The sequence below is a fragment of the Columba livia genome, chromosome 18, assembly GCF_036013475.1.
Source record: "Columba livia isolate bColLiv1 breed racing homer chromosome 18, bColLiv1.pat.W.v2, whole genome shotgun sequence".
Lineage (NCBI taxonomy): Eukaryota > Metazoa > Chordata > Aves > Columbiformes > Columbidae > Columba > Columba livia.
The window spans coordinates 6,107,686-6,135,634 of record NC_088619.1 but is presented as its reverse complement, the minus strand read 5'-3'; the positions used below and the strand labels follow the sequence as shown (position 1 = coordinate 6,135,634).

Below are 27,949 nucleotides of genomic sequence, written 5' to 3'. Positions count from 1 at the left end.
GTGCCTTTTAAATAAAGGAGTAATTAAAGATCCCCTTATTAGAAAAGAGTGTGTTGAGGGAAAGAGTAGAAGGCTGGGAGGTAGAAGATATGGGACTGAAGCTTGTGCTTGCTGAGCTGCTGTTCGTTTAGATGGTAGTTTGTTGCTCTGCCTTAAAGCTGCAGCATCTACTGAACAGGACAGTTACATTCAAGCAGGTTGGTGGGGGCCGTGCTCTGACCATAGAGCTGCCCTGGAAGACAAGGAGCAAGCTGGTGACTCCTTGCTCCAGGACTGCGTCACTGAGCGCTGCTGTAATTTCACACAGTGATTTAGCAGAACCCCTCAGCCTGCACATCTGTCGCAGGCTAATGTTTCATGTGACAGTGAAATAAATAACTTCATAATAAACAAAGGTTCAGTGGCAGGTGAGGAAGGAGACCTGTGACTCAACAGCCCTGTAGCTTCTGGGGCTGCTTTACAACATCGATCTCTTTCTTAACCGCAGACAGTGCTCTGCTCGCTCAAGCATTTTGTAACTGGAAGGGGCAGCAAGATGAACTAAACCCAGCACTTTTGCCCATGAAAAGGAGGCACCCAGCTGCGATAGATGTGAGACACGTTCATAGGGTGGTGCCAGCATCCTCTCCATGGGGAAACTGTCAGAGAATGGACAGAGGGTATTGGTGTATGTCAGTGGCCCCAGTCCTGGTTTTGTTACTTGTTATTCTTTCATCATCAATAAAAGAGGGGATTTAGGCCCAGAGACGAAGCGATCTGCAGAAACTGCAGGTGTTGGATTGTATTGTGTCTCAGAGCTGCTGTCGTGTTGGCTGCTGATACAGGAAAAATTAATTCTGAAATGCTCAATGTTGGTAGGGCAGGGGTTTTATTTTTTATGTTCTGGCTACTAAGAAGTGAAAAAAACCCACCAGCCTGAACTGCAAAGCACAGGCAGAGGATGGACTGGGTATACTTAATTTAGTTTAATCTGGAGGAAAAGCAGGGTGGGCGACTGTTCTGGCCTGCAGAAGCTGTGGGTTTGTTGAGCAGGTGCCACTTCTGAGCAGGCCTCGCTCATCCTACGGCTCCAATCCTGCTGGCAGCAGCTGTTGTGAGTCCCATCGTCCTGGCAAACCCTTTTCAGGTGAGGTTATGGGGCAGCTCTGGGCTCTGTCCTGCAGCCAGTGTGGGCTGCAAGCTACATCATGCTCAGCTGCTGTGTCTACCAATAGAGCTCGGAAAGGCTGCCTTTGCTTCCCAGCCTTTCTAGAAAGAAATAGGGGTGATGCACGGAGCAGCTGGAGGGAATGAGCAGGACCTGCTCTCCTTCTCGCCGCCTCCCGGGGATGCAGAGCGCAGGGTTTGTGTGATGCAGCGGGCAGGTGGAAAGCACGCCAGCCAAACGGGCTGAGCAATCTGTCCAGGAATTATCCTGGACCGCGGGTGTCTGGAGCGTGTCTTTGCTCTCACTACCAGTCCTCGAGATGAGACAGGATTAGATGAGCGCCAACAAACTCCTCAGCTCCCGAGAGGGCTGCCCAGGGATCCGAGTGAAAGCCTTGAATAAATATTTAACGTGGTGCAAAGAACAGCATGTTTGTAAGTGGACTGAGCAAACAAATCCACTTCTCACAGGGTATAAGCCCTTCAAGTGTTATGCTCAAGTCCTGTTGGAACAGAGACCTTGATGTTTGAGATAAGGACAGCTTCAGAATTTGCTGATAGCGGGGCAGTTGTTGTGCTGGCCCTCAGTCAGCTTTTATAATGGGCTTGTAGTCTTTAATAAATAAGAGTATCGATTGTCCCAGCTGTCGGGAGCCAGGGCAGCTGCCGCGTTTGACAGTGTTTGGGTTAGCAGCCCGGCCTTGCAGGCCTCTGCCATATGCGTGAGCAACGTGCATATTGCGTGCTCCCTGCCAAACTATCCCCAGAAGGCTCTTGACAGCATGCATTGTTTTCCTGGGGACAAAAAAGATTAAAACTTTGCTAAAAAGTGAAGGGGCTAATGACAACCATCTCATAATTGGACCAACTGTAAATTATCTGGCTTGAAACCTTGAAATCTGATGAAAGGTGCCAGATTTTTTTTTTGATGGCAGCAAGTGAAGACCATTTATAATGTCCTCCTGCAAATCTTTTACGTGAGAAGTCACAGCTTTAAAGGCTTTCTCTTGTGTTCTGGGGTTGATCTTCTGCCTCTGCTGGCTCAGAGCAATGCCTGTAGGATGGTCCTATGGAGTTGCAGAGATCTGCTCGGTTGAATAGACCAAGGAGTCACACAGATCTTAAAGCCAGTAAATGCAGATCCTCTGATGTAGTGTGGTCTTATTTGTCCAGATGGAGGGGTCTCTGGACTGCTGCACTAGCAGCCATTGCAAATTTTAACTGGGAAGAAAACACTACGAGTCTTTGATAGTGATCTCACCTTCTGAGTTGTCTTAGGGTCATGTGAAATGCCCCTTCAGAACAAGGGTCTGAAGCGTGTGAGGAGGGTTTACTCTTGAGACTTGTCTCTGCACTTCCCATCTGTGCACAGAGCATGTACATGTATGTGTAGGACCTTCTGTGGGTGATAAACCCTTTCTTTCTTTTGTGTTTCCAGGACAGCCAGTGTGGGACTGTAATTGATGTCAACATAGAGTGTGCTGTGAAGCTGGTTGGAACCAACTGCATCCTCTACCCTGTCAACAGCAAAGACCTGCAACATATCTGGGTGAGAACAGGGCCGAGACACACGTGGGGGCTAGGGCTACGTGGCGTGGAGGGATGCTGCTGTGTTCCAAGCGACACATGCAAAAGAGGCATCCATATACTGCAAGATGCATCTGCAGTTTGGTTTTATTTTAAACTTACTGTAAGCATCCTTCCTGGAAGGCGGCGATGCAGCATTGCCTCATCTCCCCATCTGTTCTGTGTCTCTGATCACACTGCTGAGACCAAATTGACGTGGAGAGGGCTGGGTTGGCATTAAATTGTGTGAGAACTTCTGCACTGAGATGTGCTGGTGTGACAACCTGACTGGGGCAGCCCCATGGCAGTGGCACAGAGCTGCTGAGCTGCAGCATTGGTATTGTTAAACAGACTAAAAATGCTGAGAGGAGTCAAGTATCTTTCTGTTGACCTGGAACAGTCTGAAACATTCCTGGTTCTCCCTTTCGAGGGGGTGGGTGATTTTCCAGAGACCAGGTGGAATAGGATTTCAATCCTTTTTCTTCTGAGGTAATTTGGGAGTGAAGAGCAGGAGTGTCACAACCTTTCTCAAGAAACAGCTTGTGGAAGGGCAGTGGGCCACAGGCTTCCCTGCTTGGGATGGAATATTAGGCTCAGTACTAAAAACTCATTGTTAATATTGCCTGAAGGCAAGTGCAACTTTTAAGATCTGAAGAAAAAAAATCCCAGAAAGCCTGAGCTGTTTAACTGGAGAATCCAGGCTGTGTGCTGACTGTCAAGCAACCTGTTCAATGTGCATTTATTCCAGTTTACAGCGAGATCTGCAGTTGCTGTCGTAAATCCCTTTGAGGTTGCTATCTAGCCTGCATTTTGTGAGGACTTACTTGATGGCTCAAAGTACAAGCGTTGACATTTATAAGGTTTTGTTTACTGTTTTCTTCACAGCCCTTCATGTATGGTGACTACATAGCCTATGACTGCTGGCTGGGCAAGGTCTATGATTTGAAGAACCAGGTCATCCTCAAGCTTTCCAATGGAGCCAGGTACTTGTTTCTGTTGAAGACTGTCCCCTTGGGTTTCATGACCCTGGTCGGTTTTAAGAGAGCTAGAAAAAGGCTGGGCTTCTCATTCACACACTGCTAAGTTATCTGCTTGTGCTAACTTCACGTGTAGAGTAAGAAAACATCTTTCTATGAAAACACTGAGATTCATTTTTCACCTGGTGGAAAAGCTGTTGTCTGAAAGGTGACAATATTTTTTCAATTGCTACAGATCAGTGCTCCAGAATTTAAGCACATTTGTCTTTAAACTGCTTATCTCCCCCAGAAAAGTGGTTATTAAAGATCAAATACTCCAGACCTTTTCTCAGTAGGGGAGCGTAACTTAACAGAGATGCAGGGAAGGAGATTTCTTATTTAAAAATAAAAGAATAAAATCTGTGAAGAAACCTGCTGGCTAGTGGTTTTTATCAAAGACGAAATAGCAACCCCAAATTGAACAGCTTTGCTTTTGCACTGTTATTTGCAACTCTATTAGGAATGTTTTTTCAATGCAGACATACACCATCATCATATCTCTAGAGAGATTTAACCAGAGATACTTAAAGAAATACCTAGTTAACTTATTTTGTAGTTCTGCAAAGCCAGCAGAAGGATCTGAATTGTGTTCCTTGTGCATGATGGACAGTTACTTGTGGACCCCTCTGAGTTCATTACGTTCACTCTGATACTGAGCCCTGTCTTGTCCAACAAACTTCTATTATTGATGCAAGGGGAGGAAGGAACCAGTGGAGAGTCAAGAGGCTTATAGGCCTGGCAGCTGGGGAATAACCCATCTGTCTTGTAAATCGGGTGTTGACATTGATGCTTTAAAAAACAAAAGGAAAACAACAAACGCACAGCCCTGCAGCCAGCTCCGAGTCTTTCAAAGAGATGCCAGTAATGTGAGAGCTGTAACAGATGATTGGTGGATGCGTCTGAGATTTTGATTGTTTTAGCTTTTGGTTAAATCAGGCTGGAAGGCTCTTACACATATGTTAAACTGGGAGTGAAAAATAGCTACACTTCTCTATCTGTATCGCCTGCAGCTACTGGTACAATTTAAAACCTTGCCTGGTTTCTGTTACGAGCTCATGCATGGCTATGTAAAATGTGGTAGCTGTTTTCAAAAATCTCTTCCTAATGAATCATTCGAAATCCCACTAGAACTCGCTCTGGACATTCAGCTATTACTGAAGCAAGTGTACCCAAATTGCCTTTAGGGTCCAGCGTTGGTGTGAATAACAAATGGGACCTTTGCAGCAGGCAAATCTTGTTCAGCACCCTGCCTGTTACTTAATTATTTTAATTTCTTTTTTTTGCATGCTGAATGGAACCTTTAGATACCAGGCAGTGTTTTTATAGCTTGTCTATAACCATTTTTGCTCTGGACCACAGAGACTTTTGGCAATATACTGCTGGACGTATGGACAGACCTGTTCAGGCAGTGGCTGTTTGCTTTGAGGTGGGTGGCTCTGGAAATATGACTGTTTTCTGTCTGTTTTCCAGGTGTTCTATGAGCACAGAAGACGGAGCCAAGCTGTATGACGTCTGTCCTCACGTCAGTGACTCGGTGAGCTCCTGGTTCTCCTGAGAGTCTTTTGATCAGCTTCATCTTGTAAGGTTTTTGTGCAGGAAGGAGAGGGAAAGCAAAACCATAAGCATTTATAAGTCCTAAAAATTAAACAGTACATCGCAGCTGAAAAACACTTAACTAGATCTTTACTTGAAGCAAGTGCAACAGGATGTAGCTTTAAGGTAATATTAGTAATGAGCAGGTTTCAAGGAGGTATTACAGTTAGTACATCCGACTGCTTTCTTTGCAAACAACTCGCATAACATGCAGTCAGATGGCTGATGTCAAGGCAGTTCACTGTCTGTTCATTGTATCTGTATGTGCCTGAAAAGGCTCTTACTCCATTTAATGCTTTCAAAATTGTTCCCATTCTGGAAAAGGTCATATTGTTTAAAAGGTGTTCTGCTAGAAGCACGTTTCCATGTCATATAAAATACTGTCTCTCTTGCTGTTATCATACATCACATTCTCTGAATGCAGACCTGCCATCATACCAGAATTTTCTCTGTCACATGGTAGGAAGGGTTTTGCTAACTTTTAGGTAAAACATAGAGTGCCTGTGTGATTATGGGGTCTAACCTTTCACCTTTAAAGGCTGTCGACAGCTTTCTTTTTCTTCCAAATGTCATCAGCAGGGCCGTGCTGCCCTCCTGGCAGCAATATTGGGAGTTGACTGAGAATGACGTGTATTTCTTAGGAACTAGCAATGCAGTCAGCCCTCATCCTCCCCAGCCTTCAAAGCAAAAGTCCCTTTGATCTAAAGCTGCACTTGTGTTAAAAGTTGTTGCCCGTTTCTTGAAGAGCAAATGGAATATCAGTTTAATGGGATGTGCTGCTGTGGTTTTCTTCTTCTGTACATAAAAGGTGTGGTCTGTTGCTAGATGTTCTCTAGTGTCCTAGTGTCTGCTGCTTTGGGTTGTACAGCATGTTTTCTACTTGCTAAATGGATGCTGTAGCAGCAATTTTGAGATACCTTGTTCTAAGTCAGGCTGCCTTTAAAAGGTACATATTCCTCTGGAGACTTGCGGCTTGGTCTAAAACGTGAGTTGTCTCCGGTGCTTCTCTTGATCCCGTACTCAGAATTGCTGTGTGTTAGATTCTCGACTTAGATCTTGTCACACTGCTCTTATCCTTTCTGACAAATTACAAGACTCAATACAGTTTTGTGCTCAGTATGTTATCTATCCTAAACTGCTCTGTCCACCCCCACATTCTGAATCTTCAGCTCAAAGTCAGTCTAAATAGCAGTGGGAAAGAACTCTAGGACAGCAATTGTTGTATTTATCATCCTGTTTTGTTTTCAGGGAAGTGTCAAATCAACTAATCCGCTTAAGACAGGAGTAATACACACTTAATTTGACAAGCAGAGGAGTGAAGGCAAGCGTCCTCTGGCTCTGAAAGCTGTAGGTGCTTGAATTGGAGCATGGAAAAAGACAGGGCTGTCCTTGCCTGGGACTCAGTCTGCCTTGGCTATCTCATTACTGAGAACTATTGTGTGGAAACCTGCATCTTTTTCCTCCAGGTACCTTCGCTTCTCCTCCGCTGAGTCAGTCCAGCAGGGATGTGTGACAGAACAGGTTGCTATAGGAACTGCTGGGCTGACTTCAGGAGAAGAATGAGCTTTAAGAGATGGGCAACTTGCAGACTTTTCCTTTGTGGTTAATCTTACTGATGATGAATGAGAGAAAAGAAATGCTGGAATCTTAAATCTTAAAAGGAAGAGTCCTTTATGCTGTTTTTTTTCCCCTCTTTTCCCCCCCACAGGGTCTCTTCTTTGATGATTCATATGGCTTTTATCCTGGGCAAGTCCTCATCGGGCCTTCAAAGGTCTTCTCCAGCGTGCAGTGGCTCTCAGGTGTGAAGCCTGTTCTGAGCACAAAGAGCAAGTTCAGAGTGGTGGTGGAAGAGGTAAGGACTGGTGGGTGGACACACAGCCACCTTCTGCACAGAACAGTCCCTGGCTGGTGTTTTGGAGCAGAGTCAGCTTGCCCAGGTAACCTTCCAAGAGCAAACGCACTGTGGCTCTGCTCTTCTGAGGTGACAACTTTCTCATTGTGGGCTGATGGGACTTTTGAGTGTGGCTTGGTGTTTCCTCCAAAGGATCCCCGCTAGCACTCTGTAAAGTGAATGGTGTGCCAGTATAGTTAGAAGTCAGTACTGTGGATCATTAAGGCAGTAGAAGCACCTCTTCTACTGAAACTTAGTTGTGTGCTATACAGAAGGAGAGGAATGTTGCTGACTCTTTACTGAAAGAGGGAGCAGTTCCAAGTCTGTGTTTCTTTGTGACAGTAACCACAGATTTGTATGTACTATAGCTTTCTTCCCAAGCCAGGTGTTATCTTTCTTGAAGGTAAAACTTGTAGAAGCCCTTGGCATTGCTGAGAGCCATGCTATGGGAGCATGTTCCTGGATGTGGTGAAACTGTGCTTGGACATCTTAAATTATAAAAGTGGGTTTGCTGCTTTCCTGTGCTTAAACATTCAGATCCTAGACACTGGTCTAGGAAAGCCTCTGAAAAATTCAGCTATTTTCTTTCTCTTTGCATTCTAGGTCCAGGTGGTAGAACTAAAGGTTACTTGGATCACTAAAAGCTTCTGTCCTGGAGGTACTGACAGTGTGAGCCCTCCTCCCTCGATAATCAGCCAGGAGAACCTGTCCAGGTGAGATCAGTTGAAAACCCTTTTTCATGGCCTGCACAGACTATGTGTGACATGCTGCCTACCAGCTGTTAGACACAATGCTGCTCTTCCCAGTGTCTTGTTTGTTTTTTTCCTTGTGTGACTATATATTCCAGAGCTTTAAAAATGTGAGATAATAGCTTCAACATTAGTTCAGCAGACACTTGAGTTACCAGTACAGGGGCTAGCATCCCACCAGTTCTCTCCTATGCACTTGTCAGTTGGAGAGTACTTGAAGACAGTAGTTTCTGGCATCATTTCACTTTTTCCTGTGTCCTTCTGCTTGTGTCTGGAGCAGGCTGCATCTTTTATGGGTTTGTGTACAATAGGCAGCTTTGGTGTCCTGCTCTGGGCCCAGGCTGGTGCTGAGGGGTCATCTGGTGCCCTCTGCAGGCTACAGCTGCAAAAATGGGCTGGGCAAAATTCAGGAAGAAAAAGTCAAATGAGTAATAGCACAATGCAGTGTAGTTCCTGCCTGGAGCTCATGAGGAAGCTGGAGGAGAGGAACTCTGGGATAACAGTATAAAAATACCAACTTCAAAGGTCTCTTGGCAGCTGTCTCTGGGAGGGGAAGCAAGAAAGAGAGCAGTGATTGGTGTCTCACCCAAACCCTCTGTATCCCCACCCAGTCCCTGGTGAGATTCCCACTCCTCCTTTAGAATTGTGTGCCTGGAAAAGATTTGGTGTGGTGTTGGCTCCTGCCACCACAGCACTGCCATTGGCATGATGGCGCGCCAGCCTCGTGGAGGCCCTGGTCACTGCTGGGTTCTGTTACTGCTTTTGTGCTTTGCTCATGGCTGTTCTCTTCTGCCAGGGTAAAGCGTCTGGGGTGCTTTGACCATGCCCAAAGGCAGCTTGGAGAAAGATGCCTCTATGTGTTCCCAGACAAAGTGGAACCTGCAAAAATCACCTGCGAATGCCCCGAGAGGAACTGTGTCCTGGGCGAAGGAGCGGTTGCCAGAAAGGTGAGTTGAGGGGTCAAAAGCAGCATGGACTTCTCTGAGCGTTTCTGGTCACTGTGGCTTTGAAAGCAGAAATCTTTCTGGTAGTCACGTGGTCTGAAATGTGACTCCTGAAGTGGTGGTTGTAAAGTTGTAAACAGTAATGGCTTCGTGTTGCCAGCAGCGAAGTCACCTTGTACAGCAGTCTGACTGCACTGAGGCACGCAGCTAGTGCCGCCAGAGAACGTGAACAGGACCTCGGGCGCAGAGGTGTCACCTTGCAGGGGTCAAGCAGTGTCTGAGCTGGTGTGCTCTGACAGCCGGGACAGTTACACATGTTGCTTTCATTAATATGACTTCAGGTTTCTTATGGAGCTGAACTGTTCAGTTAAATCCTTGCCACAGGGAGACAAGAAAGAAGTCCCTGCTTCCTAGGCCAAGTGAGTCAAGCTATGGCTTCTACACGCTGGCTGTAGAGCAGCAGTGTTCCTAGAATAACAGGATATCAGCAGCCTGGATGGTGACCTCCCTGCTTGGCTGCATCTGTTACATAGATTAACGTGTGTAGCCTCTTGTGACCTTCCATAACAAAAAGTTCAGAACATGCTTAAAATAGCCTTAAGGAGCAAAACTTGCTTTCCTTGGACTAGTCCTGAGTAAAGCACTGGTGAGATGCCGGTTTACAGAGTGTGCTGGTGCAGGTGAAATGTGCAGAGGCCTGTGAGGTGCTGTTTTCCTCTGTGTCCAAGCAAACCTTTCCCCAGGCTGGCTGGCAGCTTGCTGAGTGTACGGATGTATTGTCTGACCCAGATCTGCTTTTTCTAGGTGAGGCGGCTGCTGAAGAAGCAGATAGTGAAGATCATGTCGTGTTCCACAGAGTCTCAGGGTACCACTGAAGCTGCTGACAAAGAGTCTACTGCAGCTGCTGACCAAAAATCAGAAGAGCTTAAGCCTGCAGCAAAATGTGAGCTGGATGACTCTTCCAACAGTGCATCAGGTCCTGGGGAGAGGAAGGAGGAGCAGCCTGAAGAAACAGGGAAGGAGAAAGGGGGAACAGCAGCACGGCAGCAGCAGCAACCTCCCTTTCTGCTCAAAGATGAAGGGTCGTCTGACTACCAGCTTCAGTCCATGGAGCAAGATGCTGATGATGAGGCAGCTGATGACACCGATGACACTAGCTCTGTCACCTCTTCTGCTAGCTCCACTGCCTCATCCCAGAGCGGCAGCGGCACCAGCCGCAAGAAAAGCATCCCTCTGTCCATCAAGAACTTGAAGCGGAAGCACAAGAAGAAGAAGACCAAGATTTCACGAGAGTTTAAGCCTGGAGACAGGTTAGTTGGATTTCCAAACCCAGGTATACTTGCCAAAATCTCCCTTATCAAAGTTCTTAGATGTAAACTACCTCCACAGCTTGGGTGGATGATGGTGCGTCTCGTGTTAGTAACCAACAGCAATTATCTTGTGATGACTGTGCAGTGGCCTGTGTGAAATCAGCTTGGTCTTAGTCCAGCTTGTGATGAAACCGGGGCCACGTGACATGACACGGATGCTATTTCATCTCAGCTACCCCTCAGGGCATCAACAGAATCTGTGCTGCGCTAGACTCTGTATGCAGAGAAAGAGACAGGTGAATCCATATCATACAGCTTCAACATGACACTAATTGGTCACCTCATTGGCAGCTTGTGCGAAGATGCTGAGATGGACCGTGAATGGACATTTTATCCTCCGCGGGCTGTCTCCAGACCAGCACGGAGCTCTGTGCTGGCAGGGGTTCATGCTGCAGTGGTCTCTGTTATCCTTATCTGCTGTGGAGAGAAATTGGCAACTTTTGCCAGCAGTACACTTTTTATTGGGTTTTTAATGAGCAAAATGCACTTCTTGAGAGCCTTGGAGGAATTGATTTCAGTAGCTCGTTCCTAGATAAAATGGGATGTCAGCAGCTCTTACCTTCACTGTGGTGATGCTCAGATGAAGCTGGTGAGACCATCAGTAGGTGCTGCCAAGCGCTGCTGGGAAATGCGGAGTGGCTGGGCTCCCTGCAGTTTGTCACCATGTCTGATGTGTCAGCTCGTGGCATCTCTGAAGGCTGGGGGCCAACTCAGCATGTGGCTTCTCCGTCATTTGGTGACCTGCTGCAGCTCTCTGGGCAGCACACAGGCCCCTGGTTATTTTTTAGTGAGGATATACAGGGGTTTTTATTAATGTCAAGTTGTGATTTTTATTTGTGAAGCTGCACAAGCTGCGCTGCAGACAGGACTGTGTCATTTCCATGGGCAGCCTGTCTCTCCACTCTTGCATCCTCAGCTGCACTTCCCCCAAGGAACCATGTCCTGGAATGTCACCCACCACACCTGACCTCTTCCAGACTTCCTTCTCTGATAATTTCTGTTGTTGAGTGCTGGCCCTACTAGAAACTTCATGTTATTTCCACTTACAAATATTTCTCTGACATAGAAACAGGGCTGGGAGAAAACAGTTGTATTTACCTGTTGTGCCTTCTGTATAGTTTGACTTGAAAGGAACATAAATGCAGCACTTGTGTTACAGCTGGAAGGCCTGGCCAGCAAATAAGGAAAGGATTTAAAATCAGCATGGGGTTCAATTTGTTCTGTGCTGTAGGAGAGCTGAAAATGGTGGAGGGCTCATTAGAAGAGTCTGCCCAGCCAGACCGCAGCTCTGTTCCTCCTGCCCCCCAAGCAGCTTGCCATTCCAAGCGACTCTGTCGAGCTCCACCATGGAGCACCAGTGTGTGGTCCATTGTTACATGTTTGGGTTTCATTTCTGAGCTGCAGAGAGACACATGCACGTGTTTGAACAGCTGGGAAGGAGATTTTTTTTTTTCTCTCTCAAACAAAATCCTTTTGCTTTACCCACATTCAATATATTGCCTTTTTTTCCTCGCTTTCTGGAAGGGCTGAGATGGATGCTGCTTTATCTTACCAGTCCCATGTTCCTCTAGCTTCAAAGACTCCTCAGAGCTGCCAGGCTAGAACATGCTTCAGCGGAGAAGATTATAAGTGTTGAAGTATTTGAAGTGCCTGTCTTGCCTCTGCCAGGGGTAGGAAGTGGGTGCTGCTGGCTTTTGATTTGCTCCACTAGGAATAAAAGTGAGCTCAGCATCAGTTCCCTGGAAAGCAAGTCCTCCTGCAGTATAGACTTGGAGCAGTATAACATCTACAGTGACTGAGAACCCATCAAAACCAAGCCTGCTGTGTAGCTGCTTCCACTGGGACTAGATGTGATTTCCTGACCCACTCCCCAGTCTGACGATACGTGTGTTTGTGTTGCTGAGATCCGTCTTGATTCCTGATGTTGGCAGCATCATATTTTGGTTGTGCTCGTGCATGTTTCCTCTGGTGACTCATTGCCTTTCTGTGCTCCCAGGGTTGCTGTAGAGGTGGTGACCACGATGACTTCAGCTGACGTGATGTGGCAGGATGGCACCGTGGAGACAAACATTCGCTCCAACGAGCTGATTCCAGTCCATCATCTGGACAACAACGAGTTCTGCCCTGGGGATTTTGTGGTGGACAAAAGAGGTATCGGGTGTCAAAACAATGCTCTCCTAGGGGGACAAACATGCTCTTAATTGCAAAGTATTCTTCAGTCTGGATCTCCTAATGTACATTGTAGCCCTTTTTATGGTGACTGTTAGTTGTGATCACTTGAATTAGGCATGGGAGCCTAACGAGGGACAGACAGTGATTCAGCCAACTTAACGTGAATGTCAGCAGAGTGTCATTATTTAAATACCAAAGTTGAGCTATGACAACAAGCAAGATGTGGAAAAAATAAATGCCAAGGAACAGAGCTAGGATTCCCAGTGTTTCTGTAGAGGTGGCTCACCTTCTCCTTCAAAGTGTGAATGGTATCTCTCTTATTCACCAAACCAATTGATGGTACTAATGAGGGTCACAGTACAATTTCAAGGAGACTTACAGCTTTTGGATATGAAATATTGATGGTATGCCATCTGGCTCTCAGCTTCTTTTTTAGCAGGGTTAGACCTTCAACAGTGAGGAGCACAAGGTATTGTCAGGTTGGGAAGAGGGGAAGCTGGCTTAGCAAAAAAAAAAATGCTGTTTTGCATTGGGCATTTTTGATGAGCAATAGTCTGCTGCTGTGGATTAGACATAGTTTGTGGAAACTAAAGTTATCCATCAGCTCCAGTTCTGCAGTTGTACTTTGGCCCCTGGGAATCTGTATTCCTCTGTGTGTCAGACACGCTCTCCAAGCAGCCTGGGGTGCCTGCAGTTCCTTGTGTCCCCTGCTAAGCATGTTAGGCGGTGAATCTTTGTCAGCCAGATAAATCTGAAAGATGTCTGGGTGTCAGTGTGCTGGATAACAGCCCAGGCCTAGAGGTGGCCTAGACCCAGCTTCGATGCTCTTGGATCCCCGATGTATGTATGGGCACGTGTATCCCTGCCTGCATCTTGCTTGCCTTCCACCTTTGCTCTCTGGTCCATTTTTCCAGAGCAGCAAAACTTGTGGGTGACACATTTCTAGATGAAGAACAGGGCAGCTCTCTGGGAACTCTTGTCCAGCTTGTCCAAAAACTCTGACCACCTTGGTGTGGAGCTGGTTTGGAGAGCAGAGCACTAAGGTGACCGTGTGTTATTTCTTGGTGACAGCTCAGAAGTGGTCTCAAAGTGGATGTGTTCACCCAGTCCAATGGAACGTAATCTTTTGTCTTTACGCCATGCCCTGTTAAAATGCAACTTGTTAGCAGAGTACAATTTTAACTGTGTAGGAAGAACATGCCATTCACAAACAGATTGTTTCAGTTGTGAGAGTTTGGGAGCTGACAGCCTCAGTTGCTTTGTGAAGTCTGTGCTCCTCTGCTTAACTTTGTCTGTTTTCTCCCCTACCATTGCGACCAAAAGCCCAGAGCTCCCAGGACCCCGGGTTGTACGGAGTCGTGCAGTCTGGTGACCACATTGGCCGTACCTGCGTGGTGAAATGGTTCAAGTTGAAACCCACCGGAGATGATGTGGAGGTGAGTGCAGGAGTCAGTGCCTGTTGGAACCAGCTAAGAGAAAGTGGCCACAAAACAGCCCAGCCTTCACAGATAAGCCTGGGAGTCAGCTCTGCAGTGGAGTTTGTCCTTGAAGATGGGAAAAGCAATGTGCTTTTGGGCCCGGGAGGCTTAGCTAGAGGTGGTGTCGCTTCATATTTGTAGTTGCCTGTGAGGCAGTGAAGACCAAGCAGAGGGTTTACATCCCATAGTCAACATCAGGCTCTGGTATGGATGAAGATTTTTGCTAAAGTTGTCACAGACAGTGACTTCTTGGGTTCACTGTGTCTTTGCTCATGGAAAAAGAATCAATTTATTGCGTGTTGTCCTACTTGCCTCTGCCAGACACTGTTGCCTATATCAGCCTAATACCTTCTTTTCAGGGCTTGTAGGAATGCTGTATTTTGCAGAGTCTTAGGATCACAGAATCCTGACAGACTGCAGTCTAGATGGTGATGGGAGGGGAAACTCAAGCCACACAAATCTGGTGTTGTGTTTTCTGCCTTAGGATGGGAGATCCCATTGTCATAACTGAGCAGGGCCCTTTATATCCAGAAGTAGAACATCGGTCTGGCCTGGAGTTACACTCCACTTTACCCATTCCTCATTTTTAGGCTTCTGGCTCTCTTCCTCCAGGAGAAATCAATGGAAAGGTGTTTCCCACTAATTGACAAGTTTTTTTGTCAGACACTTCCTGTTGCTGTGAATGTTTCAAAAGTAAACTCTGACCCTTTGTGCCCCAGTGAACTGCTTTGAGAAACCATGGTGTTCAGAAGGGAACAAAATGTTGTTCTTGTGTGTCTTGTGATCATAGAGAACCTGAAGTAAAGGTGAGGGTGAGCAGATGAGACAGAGTATCTTCTTCCTTTCCTTGTTGTGCCTTGATTGATGTGCTACAGGATGAGGTGACAAGAAGGGACATTGCAGGCTGTCAGAGCAGCTGAAAAATGACAAAAATATAACACAAAGTACTTCCAAGTGTTGAAGGTGTGCTCTGAAGGTCAGTGCAGCATCCTGGGGCTGACGTGTTCCTATTCTGTCTCCGATGCAGCTGATCGGGGAGGAGGAGGATGTGAGCGTGTACGATATTGCTGATCATCCAGACTTTCGCTTCCGCACTACTGACATCGTCATTCGCATTGGCAATTCGGATGGGGCCACAGCTAAGGAAGATGAGGTGGGTGCTGGGTGCAGTTTGGTGACCACACTGTCACCAGGTATTAGTGAAGACACTTGAAAGAGTTGGTAGGAGGGCATTAAGTCCCATATGGGCATCCTAAACTCCCCAGCTTGCTAGTTTTATATCAGTGTCACCTGCTGTCACGAGTAACATATCCAGTCTCTAAGTCTGGTGGAGATGTAACCTTAAAATCCCTTCACCTTGGTAGCAGAGTCTATAGCAGCACAAGAACAAAGTTGAGGCATGAATCAAATATATGCCTGAGGGGTTTTCATAAAACTCTTGCTTAGGATTTCAGAAAAACTTCTGAGGATATTCTGTGGGCTGCTGAGCAAAAGTGAAGGTGGTTTGTCAGGAAACAAGTTTCACTTGGCAACAGAAGAGTGGGGTTCTGGTTTTCATCTGAATTGTTATGTACGTGCTAATTTTGTTGAGCTGATTGATCTGGGGAGAAAAAGGGGGACAATTTATGTTGTAGCAGATACAGTTTTTGCTAGGAAACGGGCTTCCTTACTGTGCAGGGAAGGCTTTTGAAACCGCTGCCCTAAAAAGTATTCAAAGGTATAGTATGGCTCTTACTACGGTTCTAGTTTCAGCAGCATGAAACACATCTGAGCTTGCTCAGCTGACCTAAATAACCTCCTTCCAGTGCAAAATGCTACTTGCTGCGCACACCCTGTGCCAACTGTGACTTGTCTGTTCACGCCTGCGCTCTCCCTGCTGGAAGAAGCTGCTGCTGCCGGGTGGCTGAGCGCAGGGCCGGCCGCTGGCACCCCACAAGAGGGCACCCCCATGCAGGGAAAGGACCTGTCCTCTCGCTGCCAAAAGGCCATGGCCCTGGTCATGATCAGAAGTTGGGACCTGCTGCCAGATCGAGTGGTGCTGGTCCTCTTCACCTTGGAGGGGAATTTTCCCTATCTCTGTGGAGATGTTGTGGGGTTTCTTGTGGAAACCCTGTCTGTAGGTTTTTTGCCCATGGACCCCAGGGCTCCTGCCACTTTTGCGGCAGGCTGCGATCATTGCTTTAGGTGGGTCTTCAGGCTGGGGAATATCTGTTTGGACAAACTTTCTTAGCTCTGCACTGAAATACCTGTGAAAGAAAAAGTACTGACAAACTGCTCTTGTTTCCACAGCCCTCAGTGGGACAGGTGGCTCGCGTGGATGTCAGCAGTAAAGTGGAAGTGGTGTGGGCTGACAACTCCAAGACCATCATTCTGCCTCAGGTGAGGTCCCATTCCAGCTCACAGTATCCCTGTAATTCTGACCTGGGTGACAAATCCTGGTTTTAAATCCTGGGTGCAGAGACCTTCACTGGGTAAGGGGATGGGACGTTGCTCTATTTATTGTTGCCTTGCTGTGTGATTGGGTGGCTTTCCACTTCTGTTAGCACACAAAAATCCTTTGTCAGGAGGACTGTCACAAGCTGCGCTGTGCTCACAGCCCTACTCCTGCTGCTCTGCAGAGCTCAGGGATGGCCAGTTCTGACTTGAGCCCTGGTTCCCTGCATTGCCCAGCTACAGCATTGCTGAAAGACAATTGTCTGTTCTGTCTCGCTTGTGAAATGGCACCACAGTGTTTTCTTTGGCTAAAGAAGCTCCTCCAGAAGCTAGGCAAGAGCCACAAGTTGTAACCTTAGCTAACCTAGGGATCAGACCCAGACCCCTTCCCAGGAGTTGAGTACAAACTTAAAAACACAGATATAGCCACGCTAATCCACTTAACCTCATTGATTTGTCTTCTGCATTGGTCTAAGGTTTTTGTTGTACTGTCTTGTAATTTTATTCACTATTCCACATACAGTTTCATCCCACATCTCTTCTTGTTGCCTCAAATTAAGGCAGACAGCCTAAAGATAAGACCTGCTTCTGTAGGGTCCCATCTCTGTCACAGTGGCAGAGAACACCACTGCCCTCCACTCCAGAGATGAATTTGCAAGTAGAAAGCACTCGATCAAGATTTCTTTTTTAAACTGAGCAGCTCTGCATTAATTACAGTAGAATAGTCAATGCCTGCACTATGGCAGTGGAGCAGAGCGTTACAAAGCAGGCTGCTGTCTCCCTTCCCTCTGTCACATGCGCTTGGATCACCGGCACAATCGGAGCTCTGATGTGCGCTCCACAAAGGGCTGTTCTCACGCTGCGGTGCTGGGGCTCTGCAGCAGCTCCTGCTTTGTCACGCTGGTCCCTTCGATTCTGCTCATCTGCGTAATTATGGGAGTTGGGGAAATGCCAGGAGCGTGAATTATCAGTTGATAAAACCGTGATTTATCAATGCCTGTCCATGTGCCCGGAGACGAGCTGTCTGGGTGCTTTTTCTCAGACCTAAAAATAAAGATGGCATAACTGGCTAATTAACTTTCTGACTCGGATTGAGATTAGCTTCGAGGGCAGTGAGTTTTGATGGCTTTTCCTGCCTGCAGTCACTTGTGTTGAACCCAACTAACCCCTGCTGACTGCCTGTCTCTGGGTGGCACAGGCCTGGCCAAACAGAGCTGGTTCAGTTCAAGGCTTTGACAAGATGACTGAGTGTCCATGTGCTTTAGCCTCTGGGGTTGTATCTTGCAAGATTAAGAGGATTCTTGGGCTGTCATTCAAGTGTCAGAAGCCTGTGGATAGAATGCTTCATGTTTTAACTCCTGACACAGCCCTGTGAAGTTGTTCTTGCTCCTCTGCTTCTACGTTGGTGCTCTTAGCTGGAGTAGGTCTATGAGCCTCTGCGGGGAAACCTTGTGAGAGATGTAGTGTATATAAAAGTGTGATTATAAGAGGTGAGGCTAGATGGAGTGTGAATGGGTTTGCCTTCTAGTAGTGAAGGGGAAGAGAACATTTTGTGTAAGACCTTATTCAGCAGCTTGGGTTAGGCTTCATTGTCCCAGCTGAATTTTAAGCAGTAATGACATCCAACAGCTAAAGCAGCGTAGCAGGGCTCTGAGGGCAAGTAGTGTGTGCCACAGGAGAAGAAAGCTGGTATGGGAATGTTTCCCTGGTTCCAGCATTGTCTCTGTGGAAGGATGGAGTGTGGAGGCAGCCAGACCAGGGCTCTGTGCCAACACAGATGCTGGTGCAGAAGCAGGAGCAGAAATACTGACCCGACATGTGATACCCAATACCTTCTGAACTCGCTCTGCTTTCAGAAACCTTGGGGCATCCAGGTGGCTGTTTGGTGCCTGCGTGCTCTCCTTGGTGGCTGGATCCCAGCCACCTGGATTGCTGCAGCCCACCTAGAACTGGCCCTAGTTTTCCACAAATGCCCTGCTTTGAAAGGTGAGGATGGGGCTATGCTGATTAGTGATCTGTGCTGGTCATTGAGCACATCGTTTGGATCAAACACAGTCCACTTTGTATAGATGGAAGAAGTTGAAACAGCCCGACAAATTCTAGCTGGGAGCTCCCTTTTCACGGGGAGAACTGACTTGCCTGTGTTGGGGAGGAAAAACACTGTGTTTAAACCTAACTACTCTGGTGTCTTTTGTAACCCTCCTCTAGCACTTATACAACATAGAATCAGAAATTGAGGAGTCAGACTACGATTCTGTTGACGGCAGCACCAGCGGGGCATCCTCTGAGTGGGAGGATGAAAGCGACAGCTGGGAGACAGACAATGGCCTCATGGAAGACGACCACCCAAAAATTGAGGAGTTAGAGCCTGAGGAGCCGGCAGCAGAGGAGGTGAAAAAAGTGGAGGAACAAGTACAGGGAGCTGTGGCTATGGCAGTTGCGGATCTTGCTGCAGAGAAAGCTGGCAAGGACGGAGCCCCAAAGAGCTTCCGGGAGCTAAAGGAGGCCATCAAGATCTTGGAAAGCCTGAAAAACATGACTGTGGAGCAGCTGCTGACTGGCTCTCCCACCTCCCCAACTGTGGAGCTGGAAAAACCCACTCGGGAGAAGAAGTTCTTGGACGATATTAAAAAACTGCAGGAAAATCTAAAGAAGACTTTGGATAATGTGGCTATTGCAGAGGAGGAAAAGATGGAAGCCATGGTGGAGACAGAGAAGAAAGAAGAAAAAGCAGAAGCACAGACACCCGTGAGGTCAGAGTGGCCCAGTGAGACACCAGTGCTCTGCCAGCAGAGTGGAGGCAAACCTGGCGTCACCTTCACCAGTGCCAAGGGAGAAGTCTTCTCTGTGTTGGAGTATGCCCCAGGTGAGCGTGCCAGGTCTGCCATTCATTGCTGTCCTGCTGTGTTCCTCTTTCTCCAAAACACTTGCTTTTAGGCCTTTTAGACTGAGTTTCTTATCTTCTTCCTACTCCTTTTCACAGCTCGTTAACTGGGAAGGAAAAATTAAGTTCTGTAGCACAATCTGTTCTGGGACTTAAATGTGGCTTTTAGATGGCATCTGTAGGCACTACCATAATTTCTCAAGCCACAGAAGTAGACTTCCCATTTGTCCATGTTGGAAATAACTTTGGAGGGCTGTGGACATCAGTTGATATCCATTGTGGATAATTTCTGGAAAGCTGCAGGGTTTCTTCAGGCTTTTTTGCAGGGATGGATTGGTTGAGAAGCAGAGCAGGAACAGCTGGTGTTCTTGTGCTGGGTGTCCTTGGTGGGTGAGTGTCCTTGTTCACTTGCGCCAATGTTAATGAGCCAAAAATAACAGAGAGCATCTGCTTGTGTGGTGACAGCAGAGCCCAAGGTGCTCGGTGAGCCAGGTAGCTGGGCCAGATCTGAGAAGATGGCCCAACTATTTTAAACCTGCAGATGTATATAAATGAAGATGGGGAGCTATGCTTAGGCTTTGCATAAAGAGTCTGTGCAATGTGGTGGTGTCCTGGCTGTGGGACAGGGCTCCTTGTGGGGCATGGGGACAGTGTTGTGTGGGACCAGGAGAACAGGAGATGCAGGTTGTGGCTGCTGTGCAGTGTGGGAAAAACTAAATAATCTCTAGACTGCCTCCTGGCTCAGCACCAAAGCAAGTCAGCTCTTCTCTTCCAAATTATAGGTTTAACACACAGATAAATTTGCCTTCCCAAGGAACCTGTGGGAGTTCCCAAAGGCTGACATTAATCCCATTCTCCTTCCTGCCCCACAGACAGCCATGCCTTCAAGAAAATGGAATTCCAGCCTCCAGAAGCAAAGAAGTTCTTTAGCACTGTGCGGAAAGAGATGGCTCTCCTGGCCACCTCCCTGCCCGATGGCATCATGGTTAAAACCTTTGAGGATCGAATGGCAAGTGTCGCTCTCAGACGCCTGTGTGGTAGTGCTGGGCTCAGCATCCAGATTGCTTGTTTTGGAATTCCCTACTTAGCCTTAATCCTTTGCATTAGAGCCGTGGGAATGCGTGCGGAATGTGAAATATGGCTGTAATTACCGTAAACGGCTGGTTTCGCATTCCCCAAGCCACAGTGACAAACAATGGTGAGCTCCTCATTGCGGAAAGCCTATTTCGGGTGCTTTGCTCGCCGTGCTGCCTGTCCCACCGAGCAGGAAAGGCAGACAGCCTGCAAGGGGCTGGTGTAAGCAGAGAGCGGCTTGGGGGGATTGCTGGCTGTCTGCTGAAGCCCTCCTTCAGCCTGTGGAATCAAAGATTGGAAGGCTTGGAATGCCACCACGCCACAGAAAAAGTGCAACTTCTTGCTTTAACTCTTGCAAGGGCTGAGTTAATCGCATCCCCTCTCTCCCTCTATGTAAATACAACCCTGACAAGGTAAGAGGACATTTCACAGTCCTGGCTTCTGTTGCCTCTCTCCACAGGACCTCTTCTCAGCACTTATAAAAGGCCCCACACGCACACCCTATGAAGATGGCCTCTTCCTCTTCGATATCCAGCTTCCCAACATCTACCCCGCTGTCCCACCTCTCTTCCGCTACCTCTCCCAGTGCAGCGGGAGACTGAATCCCAACCTGTACGACAATGGCAAAGTGTGTGTCAGCCTCCTGGGGACATGGATAGGCAAGGTAACGCTTCATTCCCTTGTCTGTGGGAAGCGGTGGTTGTGCCAGGCTGATTTTGGAACAAGCCGCTTCCTACCAGGCTGAGAGCCCTGGGTGGCTTCTGGTCTCAGGTGGTGATTGGGCTGGGGTTAGCTCTGGGTTTGGTTTGGATGTATCTGGTGCAGTTTGGCTTCTTCTGGGACTGTATTTGTCTCTTGTCTGTCCTTCCTTGACAAGAAGCCTCTGGTCAGCCAAGCCAGGCTGTGTCTTGGTTGAACAGTGCAGAGATGCCAACACCAGCATAGGTTTTCTCCTGTGGTTTGGGTCCCTGTCTCCCACACTACAGCCAAATCATGTACTGTGGCACAAAGTTCAGCTGGAGACTTTAAATGAAACAGAGCCAGGGATATGCTGTGTTTGGGCAGCTGGGGAGGGGCTGGAACTGGTGTCTGGTGTGTGGGGTTACAGTGTTTCAGGCAGAACTGGCCTGATGGGGTGTGGTGCTGCCGAAAAGTCATGGGGAGATGGAATGGTACAATGGACACTAGCACATCATGTGCTTGTTGAGTCAGTCCCTTGCTCCTGGTGCGAGCCACAGTGACAGGAATGCAGAAAAGCTGGGGCCTCACTTCATCTGACAGTTACCACAGAGCAATTTGTTTGTGCTTCAACCCTTTAACTAACATGTTTGCATGTGCATTTCAGGGGACAGAAAGGTGGACCAGTAAATCCAGCCTCCTGCAAGTACTCATCTCCATCCAAGGTAAATGCTCCTGCAGAGCCTGTGGGACAGGAAAAGGCAGGTGGAGGATGAGATGCAGGCTTATGAGCAGGGACGCAATTGGGATCTGCCACCCCAGTGGGTTAGTGCTGCCTTTTGCTGTCACCTTGCTGGACAAAGCAGTGTCCTTATCTCTCCAGTTCTTCAGTTGGAGCAGGTGCAAGATTTTCTCATGCCCTGATTTTTGGCTGCATCCCAGGTCTCTGACACAATGCTTTCCCCCTTCTCACTGTGGCAGCGAAGCACAGAGCTGTTTTACTTGTTATTCTGAGCTGACAAAGGTGAACCACTGTGTCCTGAGCCAGTTACTGAAGGCACTTGAAGTTGCTGAACCAGGCTTCAGTCGCAGGACTGCTTTTTATCCTCGCTGAGTCACCCGCCCATCCTTCACTGGGCATGTTTTTGTACATGATCGTGTTTATGCTCCTTCTGAAGCAGAGAATAATCAGGGGTGTGTCTAGACCAGCCACAGGGCTTCCTGCCATAGGGCTTCCCCTGCCATATCTAGTTTGAGCGCAGACTAAATCAAATCTCTTCCTCAAGGCCAACTTTCTATGCAGGGAGCCCAGACATGTGACTTGCGAAACCTTTGACACAGAGCAAAGGCTCCTGCCTTTGTCAGCAGGCGACTCCTGCTTCCCTCAACCCACAGTCCACCCGTATCCTCCAGTGAGGGAACGACAGGACAAGGAAAGCCTTTTCTGATTTACAAAGCTGAGGATCCAAATTTAGAAAACGAAATACTAAATGTTTTACTGGAACAACATGGTGCTACTGAAAAATCTGCTTTTCCCTCTCTGCTGCCTGGGCTTTGAGGGACTCATGATCTCACCTCCAGCAGCTCTAATGCAGTTGGTGGCAGGCTGCCAGCAGCCTAGCAGCGCTGGTGCCACCACCACATACGTGTAATTACATTAGACCAGGGGCACGCAGGAGAAAGCTCGGCATGGGTGACTTGTCACAGCATTCACTGTCTCAGAAATGCACTGTCTGATGGGACTGTGCTGGGTAGGACAGGACCCAGCCAGCTCAGAGCCTGTTAATGAAGATTGGCCTTTGTCCTGAGTAAGAGGAGGAAGAAAAAAAGCTTTGGGTGTGTTTGCATTTGTGGTTTTTTTGTTAGGAGGGGAGGGAAGGGAGAGGAGCTGCGAAACTCTTCCCCTCCTGCTCTTTTGACCTCCTCTGCTGTGTTTGCCCTCTGCATCACGCTGCTCAAGATTATTCTTGCCAGCCAAGGATCTTGAATGCCGCTCTCGGGTGCATCCGAGATCCCTGCTCCCTAGCAGAAGGCCGCAGACCCATTCACACGGCTGCTCCCTGTGCAATACCTGTCCGGTGGGTCTGGCTGGTTCCTGGTTGTTCAGCCTGGCCTCTGCTCAAAGCCAAAGCATGGCTTCCCTGCAGTGCCTTCTCCTGCTTGCTATCTGTGGGTGAAGGTGTGATGGCTCAGCAGGGAGGTGCTGTGACCCTCAAATCCCAACCACCTTGGCAGACATCAGGGCCCAGCCATGTCTGCCTCGGGTGGCAATTCACAGTAAAGTTTCTCCCTTAACCCCTTGGTCTCCCCTTCTCTTGGCAGGTCTCATCCTAGTGAACGAGCCCTACTACAACGAGGCAGGCTTTGACAGCGACCGGGGGCTCCAGGAGGGCTATGAGAACAGTCGCTGCTACAACGAGATGACGCTGATCCGCGTGGTGCAGTCCATGATGCAGCTGCTCCGCAGGCCGGTCGAAGTCTTTGAGCACGAAATCCGTGAGCATTTTCGCTGCAACGGCTGGCGCCTGGTGTCACGCATCGAGTCCTGGCTGGAGACAAACGAGCTGGTAGAGCGGAGCCACGAACAGGCCAACGGGGCAGATTCCGCCTCCCTCCTGTCTGTCTGCAGCACCCTGGCCGAGAGCCCCGGAGACAATGCGGGATCGCTGGGGGAGGACGGCAGCAGCCTGGAGCAGGGGGCGGCCGCCGAGCTTTCCGACTCAGCGCTGGACGGGAAGGAGGAGCTGGACGAGTCGGAGTTCACAACCTCGATGCTCAGCGCTGCTGATCTCCAACAGTACTCAGACTCGGAGAGCACAGGCCAAGCCAGGGGGATAGACCTGGCCAGAGACCGAACGGACGAGGGGAAGGCTGCCCAGGACTTTGCCTCGCAGCCTAGTGTGAAACCAAAGAAACGGAGAAAGAGCTACAGGAGTTTCCTTCCGGAGAAGAGTGGTTACCCTGATATTGGGTTCCCCCTCTTCCCTTTGTCCAAGGGGTTCATTAAAAGCATCCGCGGTGTCTTGCAGCAGTACCGGGCTGCCTTAGCAGGAGCCAACATCCCAGAGTGGACAGAAGACAAATAAACCATCAGGTTAGGGACAGGCAGGTGCAGAGGAGAAAGGAAAGCAGCAGAAAACAAATCAGCAACCACTGTTACCAGTAAACTGACTTCTCCTTCCAGCTTTTCTTCCTCAGCATGGTTTGTTCCAAAGAAGGTGATAGGCCTGATTGCTCCTCTGAGGAAAGGTTGTCTAAGCATGAATAACTCTTTGCCCCCAGCCCTTCTTCCTCTCCCCTGTCCCATGTACATGCTCCTCTTGCGAGTTTGACCCTGCAATGGTAAGATTTGAGACCTGCACAGAAGCAGTCTTGCAGCCACGTTCCCTCTGCACTTTCATCTTGGGGCACCTTTTCACACAAGGACTCTTCCCAACCCAGCAGTTGGTTCTGGTGGGGCTCAAGCCAGGAGAAGCGATTGCTGTAGTTCTGGAAGTGAAGGGCAGTGCCCTCCCGGTCTTTCATTTTTCTCTGCATTACCATGGGTTTTATGAAGTCTGCCCCAGCTTATATGTACTTAGACATTGGATTGTGTTTGCATTGAAGCTGACGACACCGTACGGAGTTGCTCTGGTCTTGGTTGTTCACAGACAGCTACAAAGTTCTTCTGGTCAGGACTTGGTAGGCAGAACCAGAGCTCTGCAGTAGTGCTCGGTCTGCCCTGTTCGTGCTGTGGGCTTTCCATCCACTTCTGCAACTTTTAGTCAGTTTTCTGGAAGCAATTCTAGCCATCCACACTTCTTTTTCTCCAGAGTAAGGCAAACTTCCCTTTCCCTACCATGCATGCCTGTCTTCTAGAAACACCCAGGATGCAGGGTTCTGCCTGTGTGACTTGCTGAGGTATCCACGTCTTTCACTCCAGCCTTCCCGGCTGTCTCTCAGCACTACACCCACCCTGGACCTCGTCCTCACCTGGCCAGGCAGCACCGGGTGATCTTGGGGCATATTGTGGATCCACCAGCTAGGCTGGCTGGGGAACCTGGCACGGCAGTTGTTTCTCCATCATCACTCAGTGGTAGGTGGGTATTTCTGAGCTGTTTCAGCCAGGCTCACCCAAGGGAACGGAGCTGTTGTGTCATGATGAGGTCCTGTTGTGACCGTTCCTGTGCTGTTCCTCAGCGCATCAGCCCCTGGTGCGAACTGTTATCAATCCCTTCCCTTGCCAGCTGTTTCCTGTGGTGGCCTGGGTCCCCTGTGGGCACAGCACATACTGTCCCTAATCCTAACCGTGCTGGGAAACGGCTGGTGGGATCAGCCCAAGCTTCAGCAGCAGAGCTGCCTGAGCTGGTGACCGTGAGCACTTTGAAGCCGGCACTTGCCAGAGTCTCCTGGTCAAGACACCTTCCCAAAGCCTCTTTTTCTGTCTGCACGCACTTAATTTGACTTCTGGAGGTGGGAGATCACCCTCCAGCACTGTTGTATTTGCCCAGTGTTTAGGCATTAGAGAAGCAGCCGCTTGGCATCTGTGTGGAACACAGTCTGTCAGGGAGTGTCTGTTGGTCCTTCCAGGCTTCCCAGGACAGAGTCAGGCTGAGCACTTGGCTCTGCCAGAACTGAGGGTGAAGACAACTCTCTGTTGCTCTTGCTCAGTAGGGTTGTGTCCCTTCCCCACACCCAGGCCAGCATCTTCTCATTTTGAAACAGAACAGCAGGTGAATCTCAGCACGTTTGCACAGCGCTTTCTGCTCTTTGAAACACCAAGATCTGTCCCCCTGGCCCAAATTCCCCCACCCGGCTCCCTGCACCTGATGCTCCAAGCCAGGGGACTGGCTGCATAAAGCCCTTCTTGTGTCACCATCCGCTGTCGGGATTTTGGAAGGTGCTCTGGAGGTAGCAGGACTTGGCTGTGAACAGAGACCTGGGTCTGCGGAGCTCCCCAAGCTCTGCTCTGCAGGTGCATCCCCTGCACAGCAGCTCTGGCAGACCCCGGGGGGTGCAGAGAGATGCTTTGAGCTGCCCATGTAACTCCCAGACACGTTCTGCCTGTGACTGGTGCTGCATGAATGAATCCCTTTGAGCGAGAAGCGGGGGCGTCTCCAAAATATCAAGGGTCGGTTGGGGCAGAGAGGTGAGGCTGCAGCTCGGGGCAGGGGAAGGGCAGGCACAGAGGCTTCTTGCACAGATGATTAAACCTCTTACTCACCACAAAAAATTGCAGTTGGTGACATATGGATACAAATGTCTCTGTCCCCTGTGTGGGGCTGTGGCTGTCCTTAGTCTGGACCTCCAGGGAGCGAGAAAAACCCTTCAGGGCTGAGCTTGGCTTGGGGTGGAGGAACAGAAGAGCTCTGGGGGTCCCAGCTTTGTCCCCCTGTGTTCTCTGCAGCTCTCATCCCATAGGAAGGTGGTTGCTGGGGGCTGGTCATCCAGTCCTCCCCTTCGCCCAAGAAGTGTCTTTGTTCCCTCTGATCCTCATCAAGAGCTTTTGCACAGGTTCCCAGGGCTCCCTGTCTACCGAGGAGGTGTGAATCTGCCTTCTGGAAGGGGACGCAGCCCCGGCATCGCTCGCTCTCTGTAGCCGGCTGTCCCAAACCGAAGCGTGCACAGAGGTTTACAGATTTTTTTTCTAAAGCTTTTGATAATGTGAAGCTCCTGGGTGATGAGGTTGGTGGTGAGCACACTGCAGCTATGTAATTTTTTTGTGTATGTATGTAATATTTAAGGGTAACAATTTAAAAGGCTAAAACCTTTAAAAAAAAAAAATTAAAAACACACAAAAAAAGCCAAAGCATGATGCATATTGTTAGCCTTAAAACTGGCTACATGACTGTGTGATGTACAAATGAGAGCAGCCTGTAACTGTTTTAAGTGCTGGGGTTGGGGAAGAAGCATTACAAAATCAGTTTGTAGCCTTGATTCTGTACAGTATTTAATGAAGAAAAAAACAGACCTGACTATTAAGGCCGTGCTTAGGGGTGTGTCGTTCACGTGCAGATGTGGATGCTTGGTTGCTTATGATATATGTATAAAGTGCTGTGTGACCATTAAAACTTTTTTTACCTGCAGAATTTTTTTTTTTGTTGGTTTGGCTAACCAAGGTGTAATAAAGGAGGGAAGATGACTTGCCATTAAATTTTGCCTCTGTGAGTAGTCCTGACTCCTGCCTCTTTCTTTCCCCCCCGCAGCCACGCTTTTGGCATTGCCCCGGGCTGGACGGGGTCCCGCTGGCTGCTCGATGGCACAGAGGGGACAGCGAGTCTGGGGGAGCTGAGCAGATCTGCCCCAGGGCTCCGGATAAAGCAGCTCCCCAAGCCCCTGATTCACAAGGCATCTGTCAGGCTGTGTTTCTATTATTCTCAGCTCTTTGCTGGCACGGGGTGCTCGCAGGCTGCCAGCGTGTGCCGCGGCACAGCTGGGGGCTCCACTGCCGCGCTGGTGTGACTGAAAGTGAGTTAATTTTCTCCATGTAGTTCAAAGCCTTTTTTTTTTTCTCCCATAGCTGGCACGACCGGTGTTTGGATTCCGTTTGAGAACGAGAAGATAACACCCCGGGACAGAGTTAATGTTTTTTAGTTGTTGTCTGGGAGCCAAGGTCTGTGAGGTCTGCCCACAGGTGTGGGGCAGCTGGGAAGGGGGCGCGGATGGGACGGACCTTGTGGGCATCCAGACTGGTCAATAAGAACATTCCATGCCCTTGGTCTCGTGCTTCCTGTAGGAAACAATTACCTTGCAAATACAATAGGCCCAGGCAGGATCTCTCAGCAAAGCATATTCTAATAACGGTTTTGCAAGATCGAGTGTTCTGCCTAAAGTTAGGCACACGTAATAGGGCAAAAAGCTCCTGCTTATATTCCCTATTGCTTGTGTTCTTCAGGGTTTACAGACCATCCGATGCCTACCTTAGTTTACGTGTTCCATTCCTCTAATCCGAACAATACCCTTCCCCTTATCAATC

The 27,949-nt window shown here is 48.7% G+C and overlaps 1 protein-coding gene across 2 annotated transcripts in view; it reads left to right on the top strand.

The window, feature by feature from the left end:
- Nucleotides 1-27,144, top strand: part of UBE2O (ubiquitin conjugating enzyme E2 O) — a 59,770-nt gene extending 32,626 nt beyond the window's left edge. For both annotated transcript variants that reach the window (XM_065034642.1, XM_021288620.2), the window contains exons 3-18: nt 2,585-2,695; nt 3,598-3,695; nt 5,199-5,262; nt 7,030-7,173; nt 7,816-7,925; nt 8,758-8,908; nt 9,710-10,215; nt 12,272-12,426; nt 13,771-13,883; nt 14,953-15,078; nt 16,215-16,304; nt 18,567-19,224; nt 20,115-20,251; nt 20,777-20,980; nt 21,662-21,719; nt 23,317-27,144. In XM_065034642.1, coding sequence (XP_064890714.1) covers nt 2,585-2,695; nt 3,598-3,695; nt 5,199-5,262; nt 7,030-7,173; nt 7,816-7,925; nt 8,758-8,908; nt 9,710-10,215; nt 12,272-12,426; nt 13,771-13,883; nt 14,953-15,078; nt 16,215-16,304; nt 18,567-19,224; nt 20,115-20,251; nt 20,777-20,980; nt 21,662-21,719; nt 23,317-24,080 — 3,489 coding nt within the window. In that variant the 3' untranslated portion in view covers nt 24,081-27,144. The remainder of the gene's footprint in view (nt 1-2,584; nt 2,696-3,597; nt 3,696-5,198; nt 5,263-7,029; nt 7,174-7,815; nt 7,926-8,757; nt 8,909-9,709; nt 10,216-12,271; nt 12,427-13,770; nt 13,884-14,952; nt 15,079-16,214; nt 16,305-18,566; nt 19,225-20,114; nt 20,252-20,776; nt 20,981-21,661; nt 21,720-23,316) is intronic.
- Nucleotides 27,145-27,949: the final 805 nt, after the last annotated feature.